The sequence below is a fragment of the Natrix helvetica genome (assembly GCF_964273705.1).
Source record: "Natrix helvetica genome assembly, chromosome: 5".
NCBI classification, from domain to species: Eukaryota; Metazoa; Chordata; class Lepidosauria; order Squamata; family Natricidae; genus Natrix; species Natrix helvetica.
Genome location: NC_138551.1, coordinates 90,845,053 through 90,872,552, shown reverse-complemented (window position 1 = coordinate 90,872,552; position 27,500 = coordinate 90,845,053). Strand labels below are relative to the sequence as shown.

The window sequence follows — 27,500 nt, the reverse complement described above, 5'->3', positions numbered from 1 at the left end:
GAACCTTTCTGAGCAGTTTGGTGAACTGGTTGTTGGAATAAATCATTAGGGAAGAGTACCGGTTGTTAAATTATTTGAATCCCACCACTGGATGAAATCATTTGGCAGTTTACAAAACCGCAATAAGTTGTTTGAGGTGGGGGTTGAAGTCAGCACTGGACCATGTCTGGGACCTAACTAAACCATTTCCTGTTCTGGATGATGTATTTCTTGTAAACAATGAACCAACCGAGAATGGCCAGATTGGTGAATTACAGAGAAAAATACAATTACATAGGACCTCAGGGTTTTTTATCCTATAAACATTTGCACATAACTAAGTTGTATTTTGAACATGGGTAACTAAGGAGAGCTAATACTTCTATATTGACTTAATCTTACTTTAAGTTTTTTTCCTACATTCAATCAATTTCCCCACCTGTAACTTATTCTATATTTGAACTTCTGATATATGAGTTGTCTTGGACATCTCTGAGTCTCATTTAGGTGTTTAAATGTGGACAGCTAGGAAGCTTTGGGACATTCTTCCTTTCTCTCTAGGAAGAAGAGCGAAGCACTTCTGAAAATGTTTACCAAGAAAATGGTGTGGGTTTATCCATGAAAGGCAGTCCCTGGTTTAAGAACATACAATTTGAGAACAATCCCTAGATAGGAATGGATTGCCTATTACTAAAAATGGTGGATGGCAGTAAAGCATTGAAGCCGCACAATGCTTTCTGAAACTGGTGAAGCCAGGCTTTTTAAATATATAACTGGTTTACAGAGGTTTATAAAAACATTTTCCTGGGCTCCAAGATCTCCAATGGGGACTGCAGCCAAGAAATTAAAAGATGCTTGCTCCTGGGAGGAAAGCTATGGCAAATCTAGACAGCACACTAAAAAGCAGAGACATCACCCTGCCAACAAAAGTGCATCTAGTCAAGGCTATGGTTTTCCCAATTGCAATGTATGGCTGTGAAATTTGGGACCATAAGGAAGGCTGAGCGCCAAAGAATGGAGGCCTTTGAATTATGGTGCTGGAGAGAACTCCTGCAAGTCGCTTGGACTGCAAGGCGATCCAACCGGTCAGACCTAGAGGAGATCAACCCTGACTACTCTTTAGAAGGCCAGATCCTGAAGAGGAGGCTCAAATACTTTGGCCACCTAATGAGAAGGAAGGACTCACTAGAGAAGAGCCTGATGCTAGGAAAGATGGAGGGCAAAAGAAGATAGGGACAACAAAGAATGAGGTGGCTGCATGGAGTCACTGAGGCAGTCGTGTGAGCTTAAATGGACTCCAGAGGATGGTGGAAGACAGGAAGGCCTGGAGGAATGTTGTCCATGGGGTCACGATGGGTCAGACACGACTTCGCAAGTAACAACAACAAATAAAACCATTGGGCCACTTCAGTGGTTTGTTGGTTCATAGAAAGAGAATGTTGTCTGCCATTTTACTAATAGGCACATTTGTAGATAGAAGTTCAGACTTACATACAAATGTAAGTTATGAACAGAACTCATTGTTAACTCACTTGTTTTGTAATTGCCAGGAATCAAGTCTAAATCAAAGGTAATAAAAAAGTAAAACAGTAGATCATAAAACTTAAGAAACTGGATGTTTCTCTTGGTTTTCGCTGAGTCACTGGGACTCAGCATATAAGTTTAATAAATTATAATAAATTATTATCAATAAAATGCACAGGGGCACCAGCCATTCTAGCCAAAGTTCAGTGAAAAGCCAGCCCCGCTTAATGATTCAGCCCTTATAGGAGACACCTCTGTGGAGGCAGCTTAAAGCTGCCTTTAGTTGTTCTATTACATTCCCACCCCCGCCCCATGTATAATAAATAAGGTGACAATTATAACTTTTAACTTTAACTTTTATTTAATTTATAAACCGCGCCCTCTCCCAGAAGGGACTCGGGGCGGTGTACAGTCATATTAAAACACAATATAAATACATAAATATAAATAAATATAGATGGAGGAGGTAACATATAAACTGTACAATAATAGTTAAAATTAAAAATTGGAGATACATTAAAAACTACCCCTAAAAAAAGCTACCCCAGAATAAAATGTTTGCCAGGAGGTTAAAAATGGAACTATAAATGGGCCAGGCCAGCTAAATCGGGAACTTACAACATATATGAGTAATCATAACAACAAAAAGGGTAGAAACTACATTTCTCTCTCCCCCCCTCTCTCTCACACACACATTTCATATAGCATTTCTATTTTACATTTCCATTTTAAAACTGATTTTGCTCTATTGGGGAGCCATCAAGAAAACATGATGCCTCTACCTACCTACAAATTGGAACCATCCTGACAGAACCAGGATAATAATTATCTGACGACAATAGGAATTCCAGAAGGTAAGGCCAGAGTGCAACTGTCCATTCCTAGTTTTCCCAGCTATAACTTCTTCCCTGATAATGCAGGTAAATGTATAACTATTCATGACACACCCAAAGGTGCTTTTTCAAGAGGCAACTGGACTTTCTGGTTTTTCTTTGAAGATGTTTCACTTCTCCTCATCCAAGAAGCTTCTTCTTTTTGAAAGTTTGGGAAAACCATGACCGGGATAACTGAGAATCTCTATAGACATCTATTAATGACACCCAAAGCCATATTTTCTACTACTTTATCAAACTCCTTTTAAAAATTGTATCCATTACTACATCTTCTGAAAGTAAACCCCAAAGTTAATTACATTCTTCATGAAGTACTTCCATTCATTTATCTGGAATCTCCCAACGTTCAACTCAATGGATGATCCAGAGCAGGGCTCTCCAACCTTGGCAATTTTAAGCCTGGCAGACTTCAGCTTCCAGAATTCCCCAGCCAGCTGTGCCAAGGTTGGAGACCCCTGATCCAGAGACTGCCTGGTATGTTCAGAGAGGAAGATTTTCTTTTCTTTTCTGTCCTGTTCAGTTTATCACTGACTAGGTGAGCGTGCACATTTCCTCCTATCCAATGCTATAGTGGCCAGGTACCAAAGTGCCCTTGGGACTGCTGTCTCAAATATATATTCCTGAGTAAAAAATCTTCAATCCTCAAAGATCTCAGTGCAAAGTCTTTTCTTCCACTTCTACAATTTTGTTAGATCCAAAAGAATATTTTTCATTCAGGGCATTTAGGGTTGGGGCCGTTCTAGTGTTCAAAAAGCCCCTCTTTCTGTCACCAAACCAGGGTAGGAATAACACATCTGCTGGTGATGTCAAAAAACAAATACTTTTCCCCTACCTGAAAACATTTGCATGCCAGCAAATTAATCGCTCCCAACCTCATGACAGTATCGATTATAGTACTGGTAGTCCTTGACTTACAACCACAACTGAATCCAAAACTTCCATTGCTAAGCAAAACAGTTGTGTTTTGATTCATTTTATTTATTTTTAATATTTTTTTATTTTTTATTTTCAAAACAAACACAACACATCCTTCTTTACATACTGTAGAAAGTGTATCAGTTGGTTACAAAACGGCTTTCGTGCATCTCTTCCACAGACAAAAAAACTTAATTCATATTAACTCAGATATTTATACGTTACCATCATCATACCTCCATTTTCATTTGACTATAATTGTTTAAACGTCCTTCATCATAAAATATACCAAGATTTAATACATAACCACATACTGGCATTTCATTTACTATTTCTAAAATCCTCCAATCACTGAATCCTTATGTCCTATTCTAGCTAAACATCCATAATATTTAATAACAAAGTTTTCTAATCCTCTTTTTCAAATCACTGTTTACAATTTACATCCAGTTTCCTTATTTTGTACCCATACCTGTATATACGTTGTTATCATTATCCCTCCTTTATTTAACTATATCCTGCATCATAACATTTCCCCCCTAATAATCAAGACTTAACTGTATCTAACTTAATTCTTTTTTTATTAACCTTTATATATAATCCAAAAGGATTTCTAATCTTCCTTTCATGGGTACCATTCAATATTCATATCCCATTATTACTTATCATAACATTACACATTGTATACATTATTATCATTATCAATTATTTATTTAACTATGTCTATTGTCACTAAATTTCACTAAGTTTAACTAGTTTTAAATTATACTCTTCCATCTATCAACCTGTATCTTTCCAGTAGCAAAACAGTCTCATATCTTCTGCCATTTGTGGTGTCAGTCCTCTAATCATCTCCTTAATCAACTTTGTATGGACTCATCTTAGCAACTCCTTGCTTATAAAATCTCTCATGTAATTTCGATGCCCTTCTTCTGTTTCCTTATCTTTGATTGTCGGTAGTATTAGCAATGATATTGCTAATAAAATTTCTCTCTTTAAATCCATACATTCTTTTGTTTTTTCTTTTTCTGTATCTTGCCATCTGGGGTAGATTTCCCCTCCATTTAATTCCTCTTTCAGTATTCCACTTTTTCCATTTTCGGAGACAAACCAATCACCATAAATATCAGCAATTTTAATTTCTTTATATTCATTTTCCTCTTTGATTTTTAGGATTTTAACCACCACTTTTTCCACTTGATAAACATCTCCAACTTCTTCATCATATTTTGCTGTTAGATGCTCCAAGTCTTCCAACTTCTTCTCTATCCTCTCATATGTGTTTGATAATTTCTGTATTTCTGAGAATATCTTTTGCAGACTTAAAATTTCTTTCTGCTGTTGAAATTGTGTCATTATCTCCAGCTAACAAACAATGCAGCTCTAGCTTGGAAGGTTTTAACAAGATTAAGCATAGATTCACAATAACGTTTTATTTTCACCTTTCTCCGGTTAAAGATATACTTCAAAGGGACAGCTGTATGCTTTTCTTATCACCCGCTATAAACAAGCAGTGAGACCTTGGATTGCCAAGCCAGGATAATCAGTGAGAAAAGTAAAAGTGTTTCATTTCCAATACACAAACCTCCAGCCTCCGTTATTGTTGCAATTTTCTTTGTTTCTTTTTGTATCTTCTTTGTCAGATTCTTGAATGAGTTAGAAGAACACCCACAGTAATGAAAGAGGAGAATTTTAGCCCATAGGTTACAAAGAATAATAAAAGAAAAAAAATAGAAGAAAACTTAATCCATTCATTTTAAAAGGTTTGCATAAATTCCATCCATGAAGATAGCATTTAAAACACTGTTGAAAACCATTCCAAATTTAATTCCACCGCTTATTTCTTCTGTACTCCAATTTAAATTAATTTTAAGTTTTTTATAGGCAGTCTCTTTTAAAACGGCAAAAATTCCTCACCAGCTGGAAACACTTTCTCTTTCCGTATCCTTCCGTTTTGGAGCCGCCCCGACTTCATCAGCCTAATGGCTGGATTTTTTGTCGCCAGCTTGAAGAACTTCTCTTGGATCGATCAGGGACTTTGCGATGTCCCTGAGATCAGCAAGATGTATTTCTTCCTGTTCACTGTCTCTGCAGGATGGTTTAGGTCCATTTGGACCACCCAGCGGCAAAATTATCGATGGCGCTCTCAGAGCATTGAGATTGCACATCGTGTCATCGTGACATTGGCTCCTCCTCCAAGTTTTGATTCATTTTATGACCATTCTCACCACAGTTAACACATCAATGCATTTGTTACATTAGTCTAGGGGTTGGCAACCTGCAGCTCTGGAGCCGCATGTGGCTCTTTCATCCCTCTGCTGCAGCTCCGACGCTGGTCAGTTCCACAATTGATAGGGCTTTCTGTTAGGACAGGTAGAGGTAAAAGGACACTGCGCTAGGAGGAGACTCTATGGTGGAGAACTGGACTTCCTGTCAGCTCCAAAATTGAATGGGGGGCTTCCAATTAGGATGTTTGTGGCTCTTTGAGTGTTTAAGGTTGCCTACCCCTGCATTAGTAACATGATTGTTAAGTGAATCTGGCTTCCCCATTAACCTTGCTTATCAGAGGGACACAAAAGGTGATCATATGATCTTGGGACATTGCAACCATTCTAAAAATGTACATGCCAGTTGCCAAGCATCTGAATTTTGATCACATGACCCCAGGGATGCTGCAACGACCGTAAGTGTGACAAATATCATGTCACTTTTTTAGTGCCATTGTAAATAAACTATATAAATTGTTGAAAGTCAAGGACTACCTGTATTTGAGGATTGTAAAATAGAATAATATGAAATCTAGAAGAGTCTTGTAACCCCTTTTCCAGCTAACAAATTTTATTTTATTTATTTATTTATCAAACTTGTATAGAATAGAATTCTTTATTGGCCAAGTGCGATTGAACACACAAGGAATCTGTCTTTGGTGCATAAGCTCCCAGTGTATGGGCAATGCTGTTACCTTCTCACCAAAGTGAGAAGTTGCCAGTTGCCAGCTATTTTTCTACTTACATTTTTACATTCTTTTGAGCTGCTAGGTTGGCAGAAGCTGGGACAAGTAACGGGAGCTCACTCCGTTACGTGGTGAATTGCCAACCTTCTGATCGACGAGCTCAGCGTCTTAGCCCCTGAGCCATTACGTCTATTTTTCCTGACCTGTAGCTGCCTTCATCAGGACTCTCCTACTATGAAATCAATTAAGAGTTGCTCCACTAGGTTTAAGTGCAAAAGAAAAAGATGCCCTCCAATAAAATAAATTTGACTTCCAACAGAGACCCACAAACTTCGTGTACACCAGAGGTCCCCAAACTTGGCAATTTTAAGACTTGTGGACTTCAACTCCCAGAATTCTCCAGCCAGGGAGTTGAAGTCCACAAGTCTTAAAGTTGCCAAGTTTGGGGACCTCTGGTGTATACCAAGAAACTCCGGCAAAGTTTGGCATCGGCTACATTTATCCAAGAACAGACTTTAGCCATTCACTTGCGGGGGGAGGGGGGAGGAGAGAGAGAGGGGGGGCATCTTCACCACTGAGATATCAAACCTCCGAATCCTAGACAAGACCTTTCCCCGCTGGGCCCGCCCAGGACAGCGCCCCAACCGTCGCCCAGGCTACCCGAGTTCGCCCGGCTCCGCTTTTTTATTCCTCCTCGGTCACGTGCCTGGGGCGTGGCATGAAAGTGACGGCCTCTTCGGTCACATGATAGTGGCGCGGGTCGGAGTAGTTGCTACGGTTGCTTGGGGCGGGGGACCGGAGTCTGGCTGACAATGGTAAGTGAGAGGCTGCCCCTGTTTAAGAAAGCGGGGTGGCGGGGGCGGATATTAATGCTGTGGGGACGCCTCGCGTGGAACCGACGGGGGGGACCGTTGGTTTGCGAATGGTGCTGCTGCTGCTTCTTTCCCCCTTGGTCCCAATTTCCCCCCCTCTCTTCTGAGCGGGCCGAGCCTCGGGCGCGCTCGAGGCAGAGGCTGTTGAGAACTGGTCGTTCCCATGGAGGCTGGTCGTTCCCATGGAGACGGGGGCCCCCTCCGTTCCTTCTTTCCACCGTTGCTTGACTCCGCCCCCCGCCGAGGGCCGTTTCTCGAGTTCGCCCCCCCCCCCACCTCGTCCCTCCACGCGCGCGCTCCGCCTGCCTGGGTGACGTTGAAATCAGTCCCTATGCGCGCGCGCACACGCACACGGTGGGGGCAGCCCTGGCGGCGCTTGCCCTTTCGGCCGAGCGCGTGTCTCTTGTGGCCGCGCGACCCGCGCGACCGGAGGAGCGGAGAAAGAGTGACAGGTGGAAGGAAACATCGCAGCGGCGGCTCCTCCTTTGGACGTGGACCGCTGCGCTTTTCAACTGAACCACTTCGCCCTTAAAGTGTCCCCGGGGGCGGTTACCAGAGAGGTCGGGGCTGCAAAAACCCGAAGGGCGTTTTAAATCGGGGGTCTCCCAACCTTGGCAACTTGAACACTTGTGGACTTCAACTCCCAGAGTTCCTCAGCCAGCTTTGCTTTGCTTTTCCCTCAGCCAGCTCAGCTTTGCTGGCTGAGGAATTCTGGGAGTTGAAGTCTTAAAGTGGCCAAGTTGCAGAGACCCCTGCTCTGGAGGATCCTGGGAAATAGTCCACACTGCCCCAAAACATTGCAAGTGAACAATACTTTGGGCAGATACATTTGTTCACACTTAGGATATCCTGCCAGATGAGAAGTGACTAGAGAGATTTCCCTCACAGCATAAACAAATGTAGAACTTATTATTTATTTATTTATTTATTTTATTGAACTTATTAGTCGCCCCCTCTCCCCACAGGGACTTCTCAGCTGGTTGGACTAAACTGGTGTAATTAATGTTTTTCTTCCCTTGTTAGCATCTCTTTCCATTGAATGAATGAATAAATACATGAATATGCAATTTATAACATTTGATAGTGTACAAAAGGGAATTGAAGTCCACAAGTCTTAAAGTTGCCAAGGTTGGAGACCCCTGTTTTAAATGGCAGCCAAGAATTACATTCTGCTTCATTTTCGGGCTGTTGTCTTAGTGTTTACCTGTTGGGCTTTAGTCGTGCTGGGCATGTGCTTAGAAAGCGCCCCAGTGGTGGGTTCCGGATCCCATTCCAACCGGTACGGTTGGAACAGATCTGGCATTGCCCACATGGATATGTGTGACACGCACGCACACGTGCGCAGTGCGTGCATGCATCGTACATGCCTGCAACTCCTCCGCAAGCTTCGCAACACTCCAGCTGCTCGGCAGAGTGCGCGGAAGCGCCAAAGGCTTAAAGGACAGATAAGGAGCTCGGGTGGGCGGGTGGACCTTCCGGAGCACCGTACCGGAACGGTATCCGGTGCTCCGGGAAGGCTCCGGTACTCCCCTACCGGGGTGTACCACCTGCAACCCACCACTGAAGCGCACCCAAGCTGCAAAATAGAGCTGTGGGGAAACATCTCTTGCAAGGGGTGGTTATGATAGGTAGAATAATTCCACTTATGAATTCTTAAAAAGCCAACGCTATGCTGGGAATCCTTGAAAGGAGACTTTTCTTTCTTTTTTATATATATATAATTATTCTATTTTATTTTAATACAAACAATCCATCTTCCATTAAACTGTCATCTGGGTACAAATATCTTGTGCAATAACAGTTAAAATTTACAACCGTATTAATTATTTATCTGCTCCTCACCTAATACTGATATGCATAACATATCTGATACTATAACAATCCTTTTGGAGGAGGCGCCAATGTCGCGACGATACGGACGTGCGGTCTCGATGCTCCGAGACCACAGCTGATAATTTTGCTGCTGGGTGGTCCAGTTGGACCTAAACCGTCCCGTAGAGACAGTGAACAGGAAGAATACGTCTTGCTGATCTCAGGGACATCCAAAGTCCCTGATCGATCCAAGAGAAGTTCTTCAAGCCGGCAACAAAAAATCCAGCCATTAGGCTGATGAAGTTGGGGTGGCTCCAAAACGGAAGGATACGGAAAGAGAAAGTGTTTCCAGCTGGTGAGGAATTTTTACTGTTTTAAAAGAGACTGCCTATAAAAAACTTAAAAGTTTTTTACTACCCCAGATGGCAAGATACAGAAGAAGAAAAAACAAAAGAATTTATGGATTTAAAGAGAGAGATTTTATTAGCAACATAATTGATAACACTACTGACAATTAAAGATAAGCTGATTAAGAAAACAGAAGAAGGGCATTGAAATTACACGAGAGACTTAATAAGCAAGGAGTTGCTAAGAGGAGTCCATACAAATTTGATTAAGGAGATGATTGGAGGACTCATACCACAAATGGCAGAAGATATGAGACTGTTATGCTACTGGAAAGATACAGGTTGATAGATGGAAGTATATAATTTAAAACTAGTTAAACTTAGTAATATATTTTCTATTTCTATTTCACTGATCTACTTTCATTTTTGTCTTTCATATTTGTTCTCTAACCATCGGTAGAATAGTTCCCATATACTGTAATATTCGGTTTGCTCCTTCTTTTTAAGTGCAAGTGTTAACCTATTCATTTGTGCACATTCTAATATTTTCCTAACCACATCTTCATTCGTAGGAATCTCTTCACTTTTTGGAGACTTACTTTTCTTGTGCAGCAATTGCTGAACTGCTTGCCATCTTTTTATCCTAATGTATTACCTAAACTTTATTTAGATAGTGAGCCTGAAGAGCAGTAATGGGCTTGATTTAAGAACCCAGGTCAAGAAATATAAATTAGTTGCAGAAACTGATAAGTATAGAAAATGAACTCACCACAGTATGTTCACTGATATCAGCAGGATCCTCGATGCTCTCTGAGCTTGACTGGAAAAGGAACATAGAAGTTACTGTCAAAAGTTTCAGTAGTTTCTTGCATTTTTCTAAAATACACAATTGTATGACATTGCTGTTTGTTTTGCATTTGCTTTAAACTCTGCCTTTTTGTGAGGTAAAAGTGAATATCCAGTGATTGCTCCAAGGAAAAGCATTGCTAGATAAGCTTTGTTGCTGCATTCCTTGCTACATGTTGAGTAATAGTGCGCTCTGGCTGTATATTAGGGATAGTGAGATGTTGCAACAATATCTCAAATTCTTAACTGATTTCCTTATGAAATATAGAAGATGTATATTTATTAAACAGAAAATACCAGCTTCTATGAGGCAAATGAGCCTCCTAGAATTCTTGTACTAATGTTTTCTTTCACTGGGTAGTTATCTAGGCTAAAAATATGAGCAGTCGTTGGATGATAGAGAGCAACAGAAAGCAAATTCTAGTAATTGTCTGGTTTGTTGCCACTCAGATATGATAATATATCAAAATATAGTCAACATATTTATCATTTAAAGTAGAGCTGTCAAACTTGTGGCCCATGGGCCAGATGCGTCACATGCTGGCCACGGCCACGCCTGGTTTAGCAAAAGGGGAACAGTGATATGTGGTATGATGCAGTGACAATGCGACTTTGACACCCCTTATTTACATTAGATGGAGTATAGAGGGGAGTCAGTTGCAGATTTGGAGCTCATTCCCCACAGACATTAAGCTGTGGTGATCGCATTGTGTGATCATATTGAAATACTTCATTTACATGATATGAGACAAAACCTCTGGAATGAACCATAGCTAAATTGGTTTCTCAGTGATGTTGAACTAGCTGGCTCAGCAAATTAAAAAGAGTCTTGATTTGATAAGGAGCAACCATGTTGGCCATATTCTTTCTATCTTTGTTTAGTTGTTGGCTATTATTCCCTTTTTCTACAAATGTTTTAAAAAATATAATCTCATGGTGAATGAATGGTGGGGAGGCTTGACTACTCCACAGCCCTTACACCCCTTTCAGGTGACAGGAGGGAATTATGGAGGTGGGAAGAATAGTGGCTGGAATATTCCCATTTTGTAAGGCCTCCTTAGTCTGTTTCTGTGCCAGAAACTAGTAAAATACTCTTCTAAATGAAGATGATACAGCAAGACCAAGCTATAGTAAAATTCGCAAACATTTCTCTCTCTTAACTTAGAATTGTCTGAGATTTGAGATTTATATGACAAGCTGTGGCTTTCTCTCCATGATTTTGAAAAGAGGGAAAGAGAAAATATATTTGAAGTTCTGCATTTGGGTCCTCACTGTGCCATTCTTAGTGCCAAAATGCCTAGTAATTCTTCCCCCAATGTCTGCTAGGTTTCTTGATTTTTTAAATATATATTTCATTTAGTTTTGGTCACCAGCTTCAGAGTAGAGGCATTTCCTGCATTGCCTCTAGTTCTCACAGAAAATAAATGGTAGATGGTTATAGCTCAGTGATTTGTTTTTAGGCAGTCGAACTTCCTTTTGGTCGAAGAGCAGCATAGAACATAATTAACATACTGTTTATACGTAAAAAAGAGGACTACACAAAATGCAAGCTAGAAGAAGAATACAGAGTATTATGAACGAAGGCAAATTCAGAATATTATTCACTATTGTTACCATTGCAAGCTACATCTGCAGGAGCAAAAACCCCAGATTATTATTTGTCTAAAACTAAGACATAAAGTTAAAAAACTAAAATAAAAGTAGCTTAATATAAAATGGCATCTATCTATAGGTACTTATTTTAATATTGTTCAAAAGTTAGGCATAGTTACAATGTATTGTGGAATGGGAATTAGCTTAAATCTTGCTTTACAAGCAGAATAACAATTTGGTAACGTCTGGAAAGATAGTGTCTTTGATTAGGAAGCAGAATATATATGTTGAAATTGTCAGAGTATATTTACCAGGTGAGGAAAAATACACTACATTGCCAAAAGTATTCGCTCACCCATCCACATAATCAGAAGCAGTTGTGAGCGAATACTTTTGGCAATATAGTGCATATAACAGCAACAGGAGAAGTAAGTCTTTGACTTACAATCATAATTTGAACTGGCATTACTGTCAAAATATCAGTGTAGTCTTAAAGTGAGATGTAAGGTGACTCAGTCATTAAATTAGAATCATGGGTCATAAAGCGAGCACCCCCTTCCCCAAATCCATGCCATTCTGGGCTCAGCCCCACCCAGCCCCAAACCTCAGGTAAGGTACCACCTCCAGCTCCCTTCATTCATCTGTCTCTCCTATCTATGCCCTTTTGGCCCCTGCCTTATAGGGCAGCAATTAGCAAGTGCCAGCAACATTCATTTGCACAGATCCCCCCTCCCCCGCGCTCCACATGGCTCCCCAGCCTGACTCAACCAACCACTAGCAAGCATGCATTTCTCCCAGTTCTCTGCACTGACCTTTGGCCTCTTGATGTCTCCTTTTCAGACCAGTTTCTTCAGCAAATGTTTCCTACAGTACTGAGCCTTTGTAAAGCTGTGCTGTCTTTGGAATGCCTTTGGAAAGATGGCTCAACTTTGCAAAATGGAGAGTGGAGCTTTACAAAGGCTCAGAAAGTCATGTGTGCTGTAAGAACCCTCACAGGAGAAGCTGGATCCAAAGAGGATACAGCAAAAGGTGAAAGGTCTATTCTGGAAGAGAAAGCAGCTGGGTGAATAAATGCTTGCTCGGACAGGCTGGGGGGAGCAAACAAAACACTTGCTGGTGCTGGCTGGAGTGGTCTGGGAGAAAATGAATGCTCGCTGGCACATTCTGGGCTAGACTGGGAAGCCATGCGTGGCTGAAGAGAAAGGGCGGGTGGTGAATGAATGCATCCTGGGGTATAGCAAGCAGCCCCAGAGTTGCATGATTCCGAGGCTGTTTGCCTCCTTGTAAAGCAAGGGCAGCAGCTAACCAAAAGGGTATGTAGATGGGAGGGAGCTAGATGGGTGGGGAAAGTTGAAGTGCCCTTGAAGTTGTAAGTGCAGGCAGGCTGCCAAGCTCCCCAATTTTGATCGTGAAGATGGTACAATGGCTGTAACTTTGGGCAGGCGTTGTAAGTCCATTTTTTCAGCACTGTCATCACTTCAACAGATGCTGAATGAATGGCTGTAAGTCAAGGATTATTATCTTTACAGTAAAATGTAGCCAATAAATTCTATGGCACTCACTTTATTTGTGTTTTGTTTTGGAAGGATGCTCACCTACAAAGAAAGAGTTTTGGCAGACAGCATAGAGAATGATAAAAGAGATAGGTAGGAAATAACAACCTCATTAGCCTATATCTCATAAGGGGACGATTTGTAATTGGTTGAGCCCATCATGTGACCAGTTCATAGAAATAGTGTCCAGCTGACCCAAACTTTAGAGACCACTCTTACAGGCAGAATCTCTGAGCAGGGGTTTAGCTTTCCAAATGTTATATATTCTTATATTATAATTTAGGGTCTAAGGTAGTTCGAATACTACATAACTTATATTTGTCTTAAACAACCATGCATCCAGTATATTAAGCTAATTTATTGTAATTTGAATTACATTCCTATACAATATTTAAAACCTAGAAATGAAACCTTTAAAAATTATCATTGATTTAAAGTGATACAGAATATAACAGAATAGAGGGAGTTGATGTTATAAAAAGTAGTTAGTTTTCTACTGTAGCAAGATATTTGCTTTTTACAGTGAATTTATCAGTATTCTGGTCCTAATATCTTGCTGTAAGAGTTTCTATCATGAATGTATAGATTTTTAATTTTTACTTTGAAAAATTACTTCCAAATATTTGGAATACAGTATTTTTTTCTACAGTATTGTGCTAGATAAAGTTCCTGTTTCGTACATTTAAATAAGTATTGCTTTTATTGCAGAGTTTTCTTGGAAATTTGTTTGGTCCCATATGTGAGATTGATGTTGTTCTGAGTGATGCTGAATCGCGAAAAACAGCTGAAATCAAAACAGAAGATAACAAAGTAGAAAAACATTACTTGTTCTATGATGGAGAATCAGTTTCAGGAAAGGTAAATTGTATCCTTTGTACCCTCAAAATGGTCTGTAATAAATATAAACAGAAGCACACATTAATATGGCTATAGTGTGCTTTAGAGTTTCAGTGGTTGTTTTATTTGTTTCTGAGTAAAACTAGAATATATTACAATTTTTGTATGTTAATAAACGGTTTCAGTATGAAAGCTGTCCCCAAATAGTTGTAGCTATTTTGAGAGTTTGGTCAGGTATAATAATCATTTTAAGTGAAGGAAGGAAAAACTAACAAGAGCATTTTATTTATATCTTTAAGCTTCTCTACCCAAATTCTAGGCTAAAAAACCCCATACCAAGGACTTTTGAAGATAGATATACAATATTCTCCTGTGCGCTGCTTGGAGAGTCCAAGCATGGGTTAAATTCAGTCTATTCGCCCAAGGACTGAGTTGATTTTCTTAGCCACGCCTCCTCTCCTCATTGAGGACCAGTTCAAAAACTCAGTCCAGCCCAGTTCGGATGCGCTTTTGGGGAGTTCCTCAGTTTTGGGGGGAATAGATTGGGACTCTCCTAGTTAGTTAGAGATTTTCTTATTTTTGTATTTGTTGTAGTCAGGAGGAAAAAATTCCTTTTAAAACGCCGTTGCTGTTGTACTGCTGGGAGGACTTCAGGGCTTCTCGGCTCTTCATAACTGATGGAGCCTAGGTTCGTTGGGGCGCTTGTCCAATGGGGGCTGGTGGGGGCAGCAGGAGGCTTCCTCCCCCCCCCCCAGCTGTCAGTTTGACTCTTCTTCGCCCGGAGACCTCGTCAGAGGCTTCGGATTGCGTCTGACAGCTCCCTTATCACCCGAAGAAGTGCGGCGGCCATTTTTGAAGCCGTTTTGGCACGCTTTTAAATTCCGGCCATTGCAGCTTGCCGCGCTTTTCCTCCTAGCCAGCAGATCGCCGTGGGGGGAGTTTTTAGCCTTCGTTCGGGGCGCCGGCAAGGTTTCTTCCTCCAAGAAGACCTAAATCAGGCAGCTTAGGAGAGCTTTGGCCCTCGGGTCGTACTCCTGTCCGGAGGACATATCTGCGAGGCGCACAGCTCCTGTCAACTCATTCCGGTGCCAGGCCTACTGTCTGCAGCGTTGAAGACTCCAGCTGAAGACATCATGGCTGAGAGAGGCAAGAGGGAGCCAGAGACCATCCAGACCCCTCATCGAAACGCAGTAGGCCAGATCCACCTGAGGTGGAGAAGGGCAACAAGGGCACCAAAGGGAAGGGGACTCCTAACCTCAGAGGTGGCAAGGCCTTATCCAAGGCTGAGGTCCGCAGGCATAGGGCTTTAGAAAACACCTTTGAAAGGGCCGGAACACTGTCCCTTTCATCTGGACAGCCATCTAGGGATCCTAATCCCTTGCCCCAGCCTCAGGTGGTTTTTCCCCAGGACTCTCCAAGGGGGGGAGGTGTAATTCTCCCCCAGTAGTGGAAGAGGGATTTTAGGCTTCTTCACCTGCAGCTTCCCTGGGGTACCGAGAGTCTTCTTCCATCCAGGAAGAAATATGTCCATTTGACTGCTCAATTGTTGAGGAAGATTTGGTTTCCTCTCGACAGGCTGGCAAGGAAGGGCCAAGGACATCAAGGCCCCTTGAGCATCAGGGTCCCAAACTATCCTCTGAGATGCAAAAGGCCATTGAACAGGCCATTGAGAGATGCATCAAGGCTGGTATTCGAAAGAAGCTCCAGGCCTCCAGAGCTACTTCTGCCAAGACTGCCCAGAAACCTGTCCAAGGGGATCAGGTACAAGGTCCTCCTTCTCCAGGCACCTCTATTGCCACAGAGGAATCCGTCCTGGAGGAGGACAATGCAGAGGAGCAAGAATTTTCAGAGGATGAGAATCCTCCTCCTGATAAACCTGCCTTCACTGGCTTATTCCCGCCCTTCTATATTTAAGTCGATATTGCATAAGGCTAAAGCTTCCACCCAATTGGGTATTACTACCCAAGGGACCACTACCCCCTCTGTATCTCAGGATCCGAAGGGGGGGATTTTTGATGAGAACACTCCGGCACAGGAACTTGTTCCAGCGCCAGACATGTTTGTCAATGTGATTCAGCGCCAGTGGACGCACCCGGGTTCCTTGACTAATCCCAGCGGGGTAGATAAAAATCTTTACTCTGTGGAAAGCAAACTAGACGATTTGTTGCAACTTCCACAGGTGGATACTCCAATCATATCCCTTACTTCTAATTCTGTCCTTCCGGCTGACCTCCTTGAGGGGGTCTCAAAGCCAAGGACAAAAAGGCAGGGAAAGCCTGCCACAAGACCCACCAAGCGGCCATTTGAGCTATCAGGGCTTCCTCCTCAGTGTCATTTTTCACTAGAGCTTTGCTACTGTGGCTGAGGCAATTGAGATCTCATCCCTCCTCAGCAGGTTCCAGGTGGAGGCATGACCTTAATAAAATCATTGCTGCTATAGAATATTCAGATGACGCTTCACTCAATGCAGCCAAGTTTGTCTCCCGGGCATTAGCCTCTAACGTGACTTCACGCCGTCTTCTGTGGCTCCATCACTGGCAGGCGGACATGAAGTCAAAATGGAAGTTGGCCTCTGCCCCCTTCAAGGGCGGCCAATTGTTTGGGGAACCCTTAGAAAAATTCTTAATTGAAACCAAGGATAAGAGAAAAGTACTTCCTGCCACCACTAAGAAATCAGATAAGAAGGGGGGGTTCATTCTTTCGGAGGCAGCCCTTTCGAGGGACTCATTCCTCAGGGGCGGGAACCTCTTATCAGAGATCCTACCTCCAGACCAATGACCGTGGACAAGATAGAACAAATTTCAGGGACAAGGGCTGACAGCAACAACAGTCCTTTCGGTGTCCCTATATTATGAAAATAGTCCAGAAGATTCTGGCAGAGGAAGCAGAGGTTCTCCTTGTCACACCTCCCTGGCCCAGGAGATCCTGGTACGTGGACCTTGTCGGCCTCTCCATTTGCAGACCATGAAGGATACCTCAGGAGCCAGGGGGCCATAGTGCATCCGGATCCCAGCTGGCTCCAGTTGGCCCTCTGGCTCTTGAGGGGGAACTCCTTAGGAAAGACAATCTGTCTGACAAGGTCATTCGTACGATACAAGCATTGCGTCGACCTTCCACGACTCAAATTTATGACGCCACATGGGCTTCTCCAACCTTATTCATTAAACACTATTGCATTGACTCCTACGCCGCAGCCGAGGCTTCCTTTGGGAGGAGGGTGTTACAACAGGTTGTAGCGACTCCGTGCACCTTGGACATATCTGTTTCCCTCCCTGGGACTTCATAGCTTGGGTATGTCCCATGCTTGGACTCTCCAAGCAGTGCACAGGAGAATGACCATTGGCTTACCTGAGCGGTTGTTCTCTGGGCGCTGTGGGGGAGTCCAACCCCGCCCTGGGGTTTACTCCCCCTACTAGATCGCATCAGACTGTGTGGAGCAAAAACACTTTTAACAAGACTGGAAGAAACACCGTGCACATGTCCATCACAGACCAACGCCTTTGTTTTTGAACTGGTCCTCAATGAGGAAAGGAGGCGTGGTTAAGTAAATCAACTCAGTCCTTGGGCGAATAGATTGAATTTAACCCATGCTTGGACTCTCCCGCAGCGCCCAGAGAACGACCGCTCAGATAAGCCAACGGTCATTTAATATTAGTATTTTGATATTCTATTTGAAAGTCATCAAGACACTGAAAGGAGTTGGCAAAGTATGCCAATTTAGAAAATATTTTTCTAAAAACCTTGTTTATGGTGCCCTGAGCATTTTTTCCAAAGTATTTAATTTTAAATCATTGTAAGTCATTATTAGTTCTAGTATTAGGGTGTAGTGGTTTATGTTACTGGACAGAGACCAAGAGATTGTGACCTCTAGCCCATGAAAACCTATTGGATGACTTTGAGCCAGTCATTGTCTTCTGCCAGCCCTAGGCAGAAGACAATGGAAAACCACTTCTGAAAATATAGCGAAGAAAATTGCATGGACATATCTGTGTAGAAATTGAATAAATAGTTGTCAGGAGTCCACTGACTTGAAGGCACACACATAAGAAAGATCTACAAATAAAATGGAAAATTGTGTATAAATTGTTCCTATTGCTGCTATGTCCTTGTATAGTTAATAATTTATGAGACTATGCAAAGGTATAGGAGCACTACATTAATATATTGGTTTTCCCCCCAGGTAAATATAGTCTTTAAACAACATGGAAAGAGGCTAGAGCATCAAGGAATAAGAATTGAATTCGTAGGGCAAATTGGTGAGTTACAGACTTGGTATTGAATCTGGATAAAATGTAAAATGTTCACTATGATTTGTAGAAATCGTAATTTGGACTTGGCACCGGAATAATACTGAGGTAGCGGAATAGCAAGCAATATGAAATATTGAACTTAATAATGAATGAACTGTTTAGAATTGCTTATTATTTATTTGAATGTACAATATAATGTGATACACATTAAAAGTGATTTTTATGTGATGACATAGCCAATAAAGTAGTGTATATGTGTGTATGAATATACAGTATGTAATGTATGGGTGTATGCTCACAGGCACACACACACACACACACACACACATTAAAGTTTTTTTTAAAAAGTATAACAAAACAAAAAGTAAGAAAAAGAAGAGAAAGTAATCAAAAGTGCAAGAAAATAAAAAGAAAGTAAAGAAAAAATAGAAAAAATAGATTCAAAGAAGTAGCTTCCAATTTTCTTTACAGTGGTTATAAGTACAATTATAAGTTTATCTCTTAGTCTGTGGTTACAATATTTCTCCTCTTTTATAATAAATTCTTTTTAATCATGAAAACAATAAATCACTTTAATTTTTCTGTTCTACGCAAAAAGTCTACAAGAAGTTTCCATTCAGCAATAAATGTAGATTCTGTCTTTTGTCTAATCAAAGAAGTCAAGTTATCTCCGCAAGTTCCATCATTTTCAGCAACCATTCCTCTGTTGTATAGCCATTGAAACAGTTTCAAATACATTGAATATGTCCTATTTGAAGGCAATAGTACAATACTTGAGAAGAAAGAATTAAAAGTTTCCTCTACTGTTTTATCAAGCTACTATCCTATAAAAATGTACATTTTACAATATGATCCACATAATGATGGGTTGTGCCAAATATTCAAAAGAGAAATTGCAGGAGTGTTAAAGCTGTCTCAACTGCCTTGGCACATGAATAAAGATAGCCAGAGGCAACTTCCGAACCTGTTGTGTGAGCTTTGCAGAAAGCATGCGATTCCAAGAGAGATTCTTTTATGCTCCCACATGTTGCAAAATGTTTTGCACAATATATTGGTTACTAAGTTAGTCACAAAACTGGTATAGTAAGTAAAGATGATGTAATTGAAAGGAGAGTAGGAAAAGGAGAGTAATAGAAAGTCCTGTTGCACAAGAGGAAATTGGCTTGCGTAACACTGAGTTTAGCTTTTATGTTATGTTTCATCAGCAACTTTTTCTAAAGAATTGTTCCATGCTTATATTATGAGAAATGTATTTGAATTGTTAAATACACAGTGTAAAACTGTTTGTTGAATTGGCTATGTTGATACTAAAATACATCAGACTATTTAAGCAGCATCATTAACAAAAGACTTGCGAATTCTAGTGAAATATAAGATCTTTGTATTGCAATCAAACTTTTGAAAAACTATTGCATGAAATGTTGTTTGTAAATGTTAAAAAAATAGGTTCTTTCTTTAAGTTTCACTTTAAGAAATAACAGCACTTATGTCTTCTTTGCCAGTTGCTTACAATCACCCAAATAATAAATTATTTTAAAAAAACTGTCACATTGTTTTCAGAAATGTTACTTTTATGTATTTTCTGACTGTATTCCTTAATTTTGCAGAACTTTTCAATGACAAGAGCAATACTCATGAATTTGTAAACTTAGTGAAAGAACTGGCCTTACCTGGTGAATTAACACAAAGTAGAAGCTATGACTTTGAATTTATGCAAGTTGAGAAACCATATGAATCCTACATTGGTGCCAATGTTAGATTGAGGTATGAAATTTTATGTAGCTAGTTATAGTGCTCTCATTTAGCTGAACTGGAATGTCAATATGTATTGTATACATTTTAAAATTCAATAGATATGTTCTTCTGCTTATAGAAACATTTGATCAAAAAGGTTTTTGCTTTTATTATAAAAATCACTTAATATAGTAAAGTTTAAGAAATAGAAGCATTCAAAAGTTAAAGCAAAATTGGTTCAAAATATATTTTTTCTATAGATGTGTGTATACATTTTTAGTGTAAATACCTCCTATTTTACTTTGGGGAATAAAACAATTCTTATTAACTAACATGGTTGTGAAACTAGACTAGATAAATTGACTTGATTGACTCATACATTTCAAATTACCAATGCAATTTATGAGCCTTAGAAACAGCCTACTGATGATTTAATACAGATGGCTGTCTCTGCAGTTGCCGATAGTGTATGTGAGTTTTAAAATATTCTGTTATGCAGTCTCTCATAATGTCATTCTTTTATAGGTATTTCCTTAAAGTGACGATAGTAAGAAGATTGTCAGACTTGATTAAAGAATACGATCTTATTGTTCACCAGCTTGCAACTTACCCAGATGTTAACAACTCTATTAAAATGGAAGTTGGCATTGAAGATTGTCTGCATATAGAATTTGAATATAACAAATCCAAGTATGTCTGATTTAAACGAAGTACAAATATGAACTTCAAAATAACATCCAGCAAAAAAAATAATTCAAGGCACATGGAAATGATTAGCAATTGATTGCTAATTGTATTTGGGGAAAACTGCCAAACCTTTTTTTCCCGTTGTGATCAAAATTCAGAAGGATTCATCTTTATTTTGAAACAGTGTTTATATAGTTTTTCTTTTTCCTTAGATATTAAATTGTCTACTCATATAGAAAATAGTGGTGAGTTTTGACATGATAGATTGGACTTTAGGCTTAGGTGGGGGGGTCACAATTTTGCATAATCCTGTTTAAAATTCCCAGAACAGCAAATAAAACCTTATAATACTGTAAAGAATAAATTGGAATACTAGATTTCTCTTATGAAGCAAATTAGTTATTTGCAGGGAATATTAAATCATTGTACAAGCCTGAGTTTTGAAGAATATACATGGCTGTCTCACGACTTTGCCATTCTTTTGCTATACATCAGTATGTTAGCTGTTTGGGGATACTCTTGAATATTATGTTGCTGCTGGCATAATCAAGCAATGGCTACAGCTAGGGATATTTTTATTTAATTTAAGCTGGTCTTCTAATCGCATACCTGACTTCACCAAAATATGGGCAGTGTCCCTTTTTGTGGGATTATTTTGAGCAAGGGCATATGGGACAAACTTTGAAAAATGTTGGTAGCTGGAATTTTAACTCTGGCTAGATTTTTTTGGACCATGTGACGCTAGCTATTGTCTGTTTCTGAGTTCAATTCAAATGCTAGTAATATGTTTAAGGGCCTAACAGTATTCAAGAAAACATGTTTAAGTGATACCAACTTCAATGTAGTACTGCCTCTCTACTCTTGAATTGTGGGAAATCCTTTGTGCCGATGGAAAAATTAACAGTTAGCTGCTAGTTAGTTGTTAATTATCCCAACTTAATAGTTGTCTCTCTGAGACCAAATGTATACGGAGATATTAATGCCTACAGAGTTCAACTTTTTACAGATCTCTTTCTTTGTTTTAAGGTATCACTTAAAGGATGTAATTGTTGGAAAAATCTACTTCCTCTTAGTAAGAATAAAAATTCAACACATGGAATTACAGCTGATAAAAAAAGAAATAACTGGAATTGGTAAGATGAAGAAAAAAATAGTTTGTTGTTAATCGTTTAGATCTTGCCTTTTCTATTAGGCCCTTGGTTTTTTTAAAATAATCTTTGAACATCATTTGTTTGCCTGAATGCCATTTAATATATTATGAAAATTTACTGTAACTTTAAACTTAACTAACTTGATTTACAGAAAACAATCTTCTTCCAAGGGCTCTGAAGTAGTTTTTAAAGTATTACCCTTAAATTGTCATATGTAATTTTGTTTTGTCCTTTAATTGCATTACGAAAGATAGAAGACTTTTGTACAATGGGTTAAAATATCGAAGAGTCTCAAAAAAAGCATAGCATAAGAGTTTTTGATAATAGAGATGATTCAAAACAATAATAAATTATAGTAAATATTCAGAAGTTAGGGTTATATGTTTGCTTTGGCAAATTAATATGCAGAAATATTTAGCGCACCTTCTGAGCATGATTTACTACTACCGTGTTTACCCGAAAATAAGACCGGTCTTATTTTCTTTTTGGCCCCAAAATAAGCACCAAGTCTTGTTCTCGGGGAATGTCTTATCTACTTACCTTAGGGCCACCGCAACCACGCCTCCCATATCTATCCTGACACCTGTCACGCCGCCGGTTGACTTGTTCTCTGGTCACTCATAGCCAGACACTGTGTTGCTTGTCGCGCTGGTGCCACTGCTTGCGGCAGGATGCCATGTGGCTCATCCCGCTGATGCCGCTACTCAAGCAGGAGGCTGTGTGGTGTGTTGTACCATTGTGTGCACGAGCGACAGCACTAGTATGATGAGCCACATGGCATTGTGCAGCAATGCGATAGGTGTCAGGGCGTGGGAGGCCTGACTGCAGCAATCCTAAGGTAAGTGAAGTGCGTGGGGCAGCTCTACCCCCCTACCCCTGCCATACCTTGATTTTTATGCCTGTGCCTCGTCCCACCTCGTATAACCAGATGGTGGGCAGGACTTAACTAGGGCTTATTTTTCGGGTAGGTCTTATATTAGGCACAGGAGTGGAAAACCAGGGTAGGGTTTGTTTTGCGGGTAGGTCGTATTTTCAGGGAAACACAGCATAGTCAATGTCTTGATAGTTTATTTTAATACTACAGGAGTACAAAAACGTTGCTTGGTGTATTAATTAAAATTCTTCTGTGACATTTAGAAAGACCCATTTTTTTAAAATATTGTGTAATAAAATAATGTACAGTTGTACAGTTACAATATAAGTAGTCCTCAACTTACAACAGTTCATTTAGTGACCCATGTTACAACAGCACTGAAAAAATGACTTATGACTGTTTTTCACAGTTACGACCTTTGAAGTATCCCCGTTATCATGTGATCAAAATTCAGATGATTGCCAACTGGTTCATGCTTATGACCCAGTGTCCCAGGCTCATGTGATCACCTTTTGCGACCTTCTGACAAGTAAAGTCAATGGGGAAGCCAAATTCACTTAACAACTATGTTACTAAAGTATCAATTGCAGTGATTCATTTAACAACTGTGGCAAGAAGTGTCATAAAATGGGGCAAAATTCACTTAACAAATGACGCACTTAACAACAGAAATTTTGAGCTTATGGTCGTAAGTTGAAGACTACCTTTATACAGTTAAAGTATACTTCATATTGGATTTTATCTTACTGAAATAATTGCAGTTATAAATAGAAAATTGAGAAAAAAACTATACTAAACACCATGCTACTTGTTTGTACTTCTATATAACTATCTAGGACCCAGTACAACAACAGAAACGGAGACCATTGCAAAATATGAAATAATGGATGGTGCACCAGTTAAAGGTGAGTGGGTGCATTTACCTCTTATTTATCTGTAATCAAGAATAGCTAGGATATTCTATTTGTATCAGCTGAGAATTATAAACAATCTTCAACAATAAACAATCTTCCTGTATTGGAAAAGAATAACTGAGCTCTTAATTTAGACGCTCCTTCCTGTACAACTTGTCTTACTTCTTTGATGAAGCAAATAAGATGAGAAAACATTATTTGCTTTCTTACATGTCAAGTAAAATAAGGTCAAACGTGTTCTTTTATTATGATAAACTAAATGTGCAATGAGAATTTATTGGACTAAAAAGCTTTCTAACTCTACACAGTCAGGTGTCAGGCGTAAGATGAGTGTAATACTCTCCAAAGCTGTTATGATATGCAGAGGGATATCTTAAATTCCCTAAAATTAACTTCTACAAAGCCATTTGTGCCCCCAGGAAATTAACTCAGCTGGCTTTATTGAAAAATGGCTTGTAAAAAAAAATGTAAACTATGAATTTGCAAATCATTCAATATTAAACTTTGTAACCAATTTATTTAACAAAACTAAGAACGTTTTTTTTCCCCCATTTAAGGTGAATCTATTCCCATAAGACTATTCTTGGCTGGCTATGATCCTACTCCCACAATGAGAGATGTAAACAAAAAATTTTCAGTAAGATACTTCTTGAACCTAGTGCTAGTAGACGAAGAAGACAGACGGTACTTCAAACAGCAGGTATAAGGTTCTGTAACTGGAATAGTTTGATGACATTGATGTATTTATAATAGCTTCCAGATATTGTAGCTTCTTACAGCCAAAAAAATTGTATGGGTGTATATGTTTTAAAATTAGGACTAACATCATAAACCTTTTGGCTTTGTCTCAGTTAGAGAAATTGATATAATTAAAGAAACTGTATCCACTGAACAGAAACTTTTCAGCATTAAACACTGTGCTTATGAACGTTGTGTTTAAACAGTACTCAATGGCTATTCCTTTTAACTAATACTGATCTTAATGCAGTCTTAAGACACCTCATTATCACAGTTGGATTCAGGTAGCCCTTGCCTAATTATCCTAATTGGGACGGGAATTTCTGGAATTTCACTAAGAAGTAGGCATTTAGGCGAAACACATGACCATACCGCTTAGTAACAGCAGTTCTGGTAGTGTTGATTGCATCTGTGAGGCCAGAACTGCACTACAAGAAGTTTGCACTTCTACCACCCTGCTGTCCTACCTGCGCTTTAACTCCATCCCACCTTTCTCCACCGACACCTCTGCTCTTTGGCCATCCTGCGTGCTACTTTTGCCTACCCCTACCCTGAACTCTCTTTCGCCATCTTCTTCCTTCTGCTGCCAACCATTTTGGATGCTGTGCAAGGGAGGTCTTGCATGGTTTTGTGGAGGGTTAGCAGTTGCTTTGGCCGGGTGCGCCTTGTCTGCTGCAGAAGGAAGAAATTGGCAAAGAGCAGCAGGGAATAACAGGAATAAATGGCAGTAAGTGCAGGATGGACTAGAGATGGAGAGGAAGATAGGCAGGTGGGGGAAGCGCATGCTGTGGTTATAAATGCGGGAGGTTGCCAAATGCCCAAATTTTAATCACATGACCCCAGGGGCACTGCATTGGCCATAACTTTGAGGACCAGCCATAACATTTCCTTAGTGCCATTGTAAATTTGAATGGCCATTCAACAAATGATCATTAAATAAGAACTGCCTGTACTATGACCTTCATTCTGTTGTATAAAGGAGAATAAAAAATGGTGCAGCTAAATAAAATATGCTGTACTTCATCAGAACAGAAGTACATGCAAAGAAGTGGGCTGATTGGACAGTTTACAGCGCAGCTGCTAGGTCTTTGACCAAATGTTCTTACTAGTATTTTAATCCGGTATTTTCTTGCATCCTGAAATAGGAAATTATTCTCTGGAGAAAAGCTCCTGAAAAACTGAGGAAACAAAGAACCAACTTCCATCAGCGGTTTGAAAGTCCAGAGCCACAGGCATCTGCAGAACAGCCTGAAATGTGAACTGGATCTACCGGATGAAAAACTGGGATGTCGGTAGATCAGCAGATTAAAGGTGGCAACAGCCTGTAGGAAAGAAAGGTCAAACTCCCATTACAACAGTCTTCCTCATCTTACAGTGCTGCATTTCCCACACTACTAAAACATTCAAGTAAATATTCAGTTCTGTACATACATTTAAAGTAAGTGCTTTCTGAAACACTGGAACTTTCTTAAGCTATTTTATACTGCACATTTTACTTTTGTCTGGTGTGATGCAGTCAGAGATGCATAAAGCTTAAAGAAGTCTAGTTATGTGTTTCCATGCATGTAGTATGGTGCATCTAAGTTTTGCTTTCATTGATGGTAAACTAAAGCATTTCCTCTTTCTATATCCGACTGCATATCATACATATTTCCTCTGTGTCTGCTGTCTGTAACATTGGAGACTTAATAAAAAATTGTCTTAAAATGACAAATTCAGGTTTTATAATGATACTGTTGTCTTTACCCCAGGGAAGTAGATTATATATATATATATATATACAATGTATTTGGAATAGATCTGAGAGCATATTACTGTTTTCAGATTTTTTTTGAGGAATGTGTATAAACAAGGTTCTTTTGGAACCAGTTTTTCAAGACAAGTGGCTGCACACTCTTGTCTTCCCCTTATTGTACTCATTCCAATGACTCTATGATCATATTCCAATTCACTTCAAGATTTGTATGACCTGGGCTAAAATACAGTATTCTCTCATTAAACCCCAGTTTGGTTAAGGGTGCGTGTATATGATAAAATGTTTTAAGATAATTTTTACTAATTACACTCTTGAATACTGGATCATTTGCACAAAATTTTAATTCTCATCGAATACATATTTTTCACTGTTCTCCTCAAAAGTAGAATATCTTATTCCTTTTCCATGCTGAGCTTCTGTGAGGAAATGTGGGCTTGTACAAAAATATATAGATGAAAAACACCTGGATTTCCGAAGATGTCATTCTTGTGCAGCAAAATATTGGTTTATTTTTATAATTCATTCTGGAATGTAGTATCTTCAGGCAAATCTTGTTAGCCTCAATTTGTCCACAATTAACATATAGTTTTTAGAACCACACTGCCTGTTTAGCACACTATGGGGACCTGTTGAATAGAAGACTACTCACATTTACAATTCACTTGGCCTATTTGTCAAAAACGTTTCTAAAGTGCAAGTATTGTTGGTTATCTTACTGTGTGAAGTAAGCAAAATTGCTAAATTATATTTAGGGAAGAATTGTTTTATTACTGTGGCACTTTGATAAAGCCAAGAATACTTTGCGTGCTGGGATATTTTTCTTCTTCTTAAAACTTGTGACAGAGACAATTTGATTCCCTCATGTAAGTGCCTGTTCAGAATTTCAAAAGAAAAAAAGCCAAATATTTTCATGGACACTTGCATGTTGCAATATAGAAACTATTCCAAGAAATTTTGAAAATTGATTGTATTTAACCAGCCTCAAATTGTGCAACTATGTATAATAGACATAATAAATTGCTATTTGAATTATTAAAAATAACTGTATTCTCACTAAAATCTCTTTCTTGACTACTTTATGTACAATATCCTGTAAAGTAAATCTATCTCTTCTAGTTAGTAGTATAGAACTTTTACTGACTTGCATGTTTTAAACGACATCTAATCCATCATGGGAAAAAGATTTCATCTCCAAAATTCAGTGATTTCTGCATTGCAAGTCCTTAGGTGGAAGGGGTTAATGGTTGTCAATGGATGCTAGGCTTTGTTCGC

The 27,500-nt window shown here is 39.6% G+C and overlaps 1 protein-coding gene across 1 annotated transcript; it reads left to right on the top strand.

Moving 5' to 3' along the window:
* The first annotated feature begins 6,926 nt into the window (after nucleotides 1-6,926).
* Nucleotides 6,927-27,287, top strand: VPS26A (VPS26 retromer complex component A). The gene is made up of 9 exons (XM_081955225.1): nucleotides 6,927-7,079; nucleotides 13,996-14,145; nucleotides 18,305-18,380; nucleotides 19,982-20,138; nucleotides 20,634-20,798; nucleotides 21,822-21,928; nucleotides 23,657-23,725; nucleotides 24,292-24,434; nucleotides 25,618-27,287. The coding sequence occupies exons 1-9, from the start codon at nucleotides 7,077-7,079 to the stop codon at nucleotides 25,729-25,731; spliced, it is 984 nt and encodes a 327-aa protein (XP_081811351.1). The 5' UTR covers nucleotides 6,927-7,076; the 3' UTR covers nucleotides 25,732-27,287.
* Nucleotides 27,288-27,500: the final 213 nt, after the last annotated feature.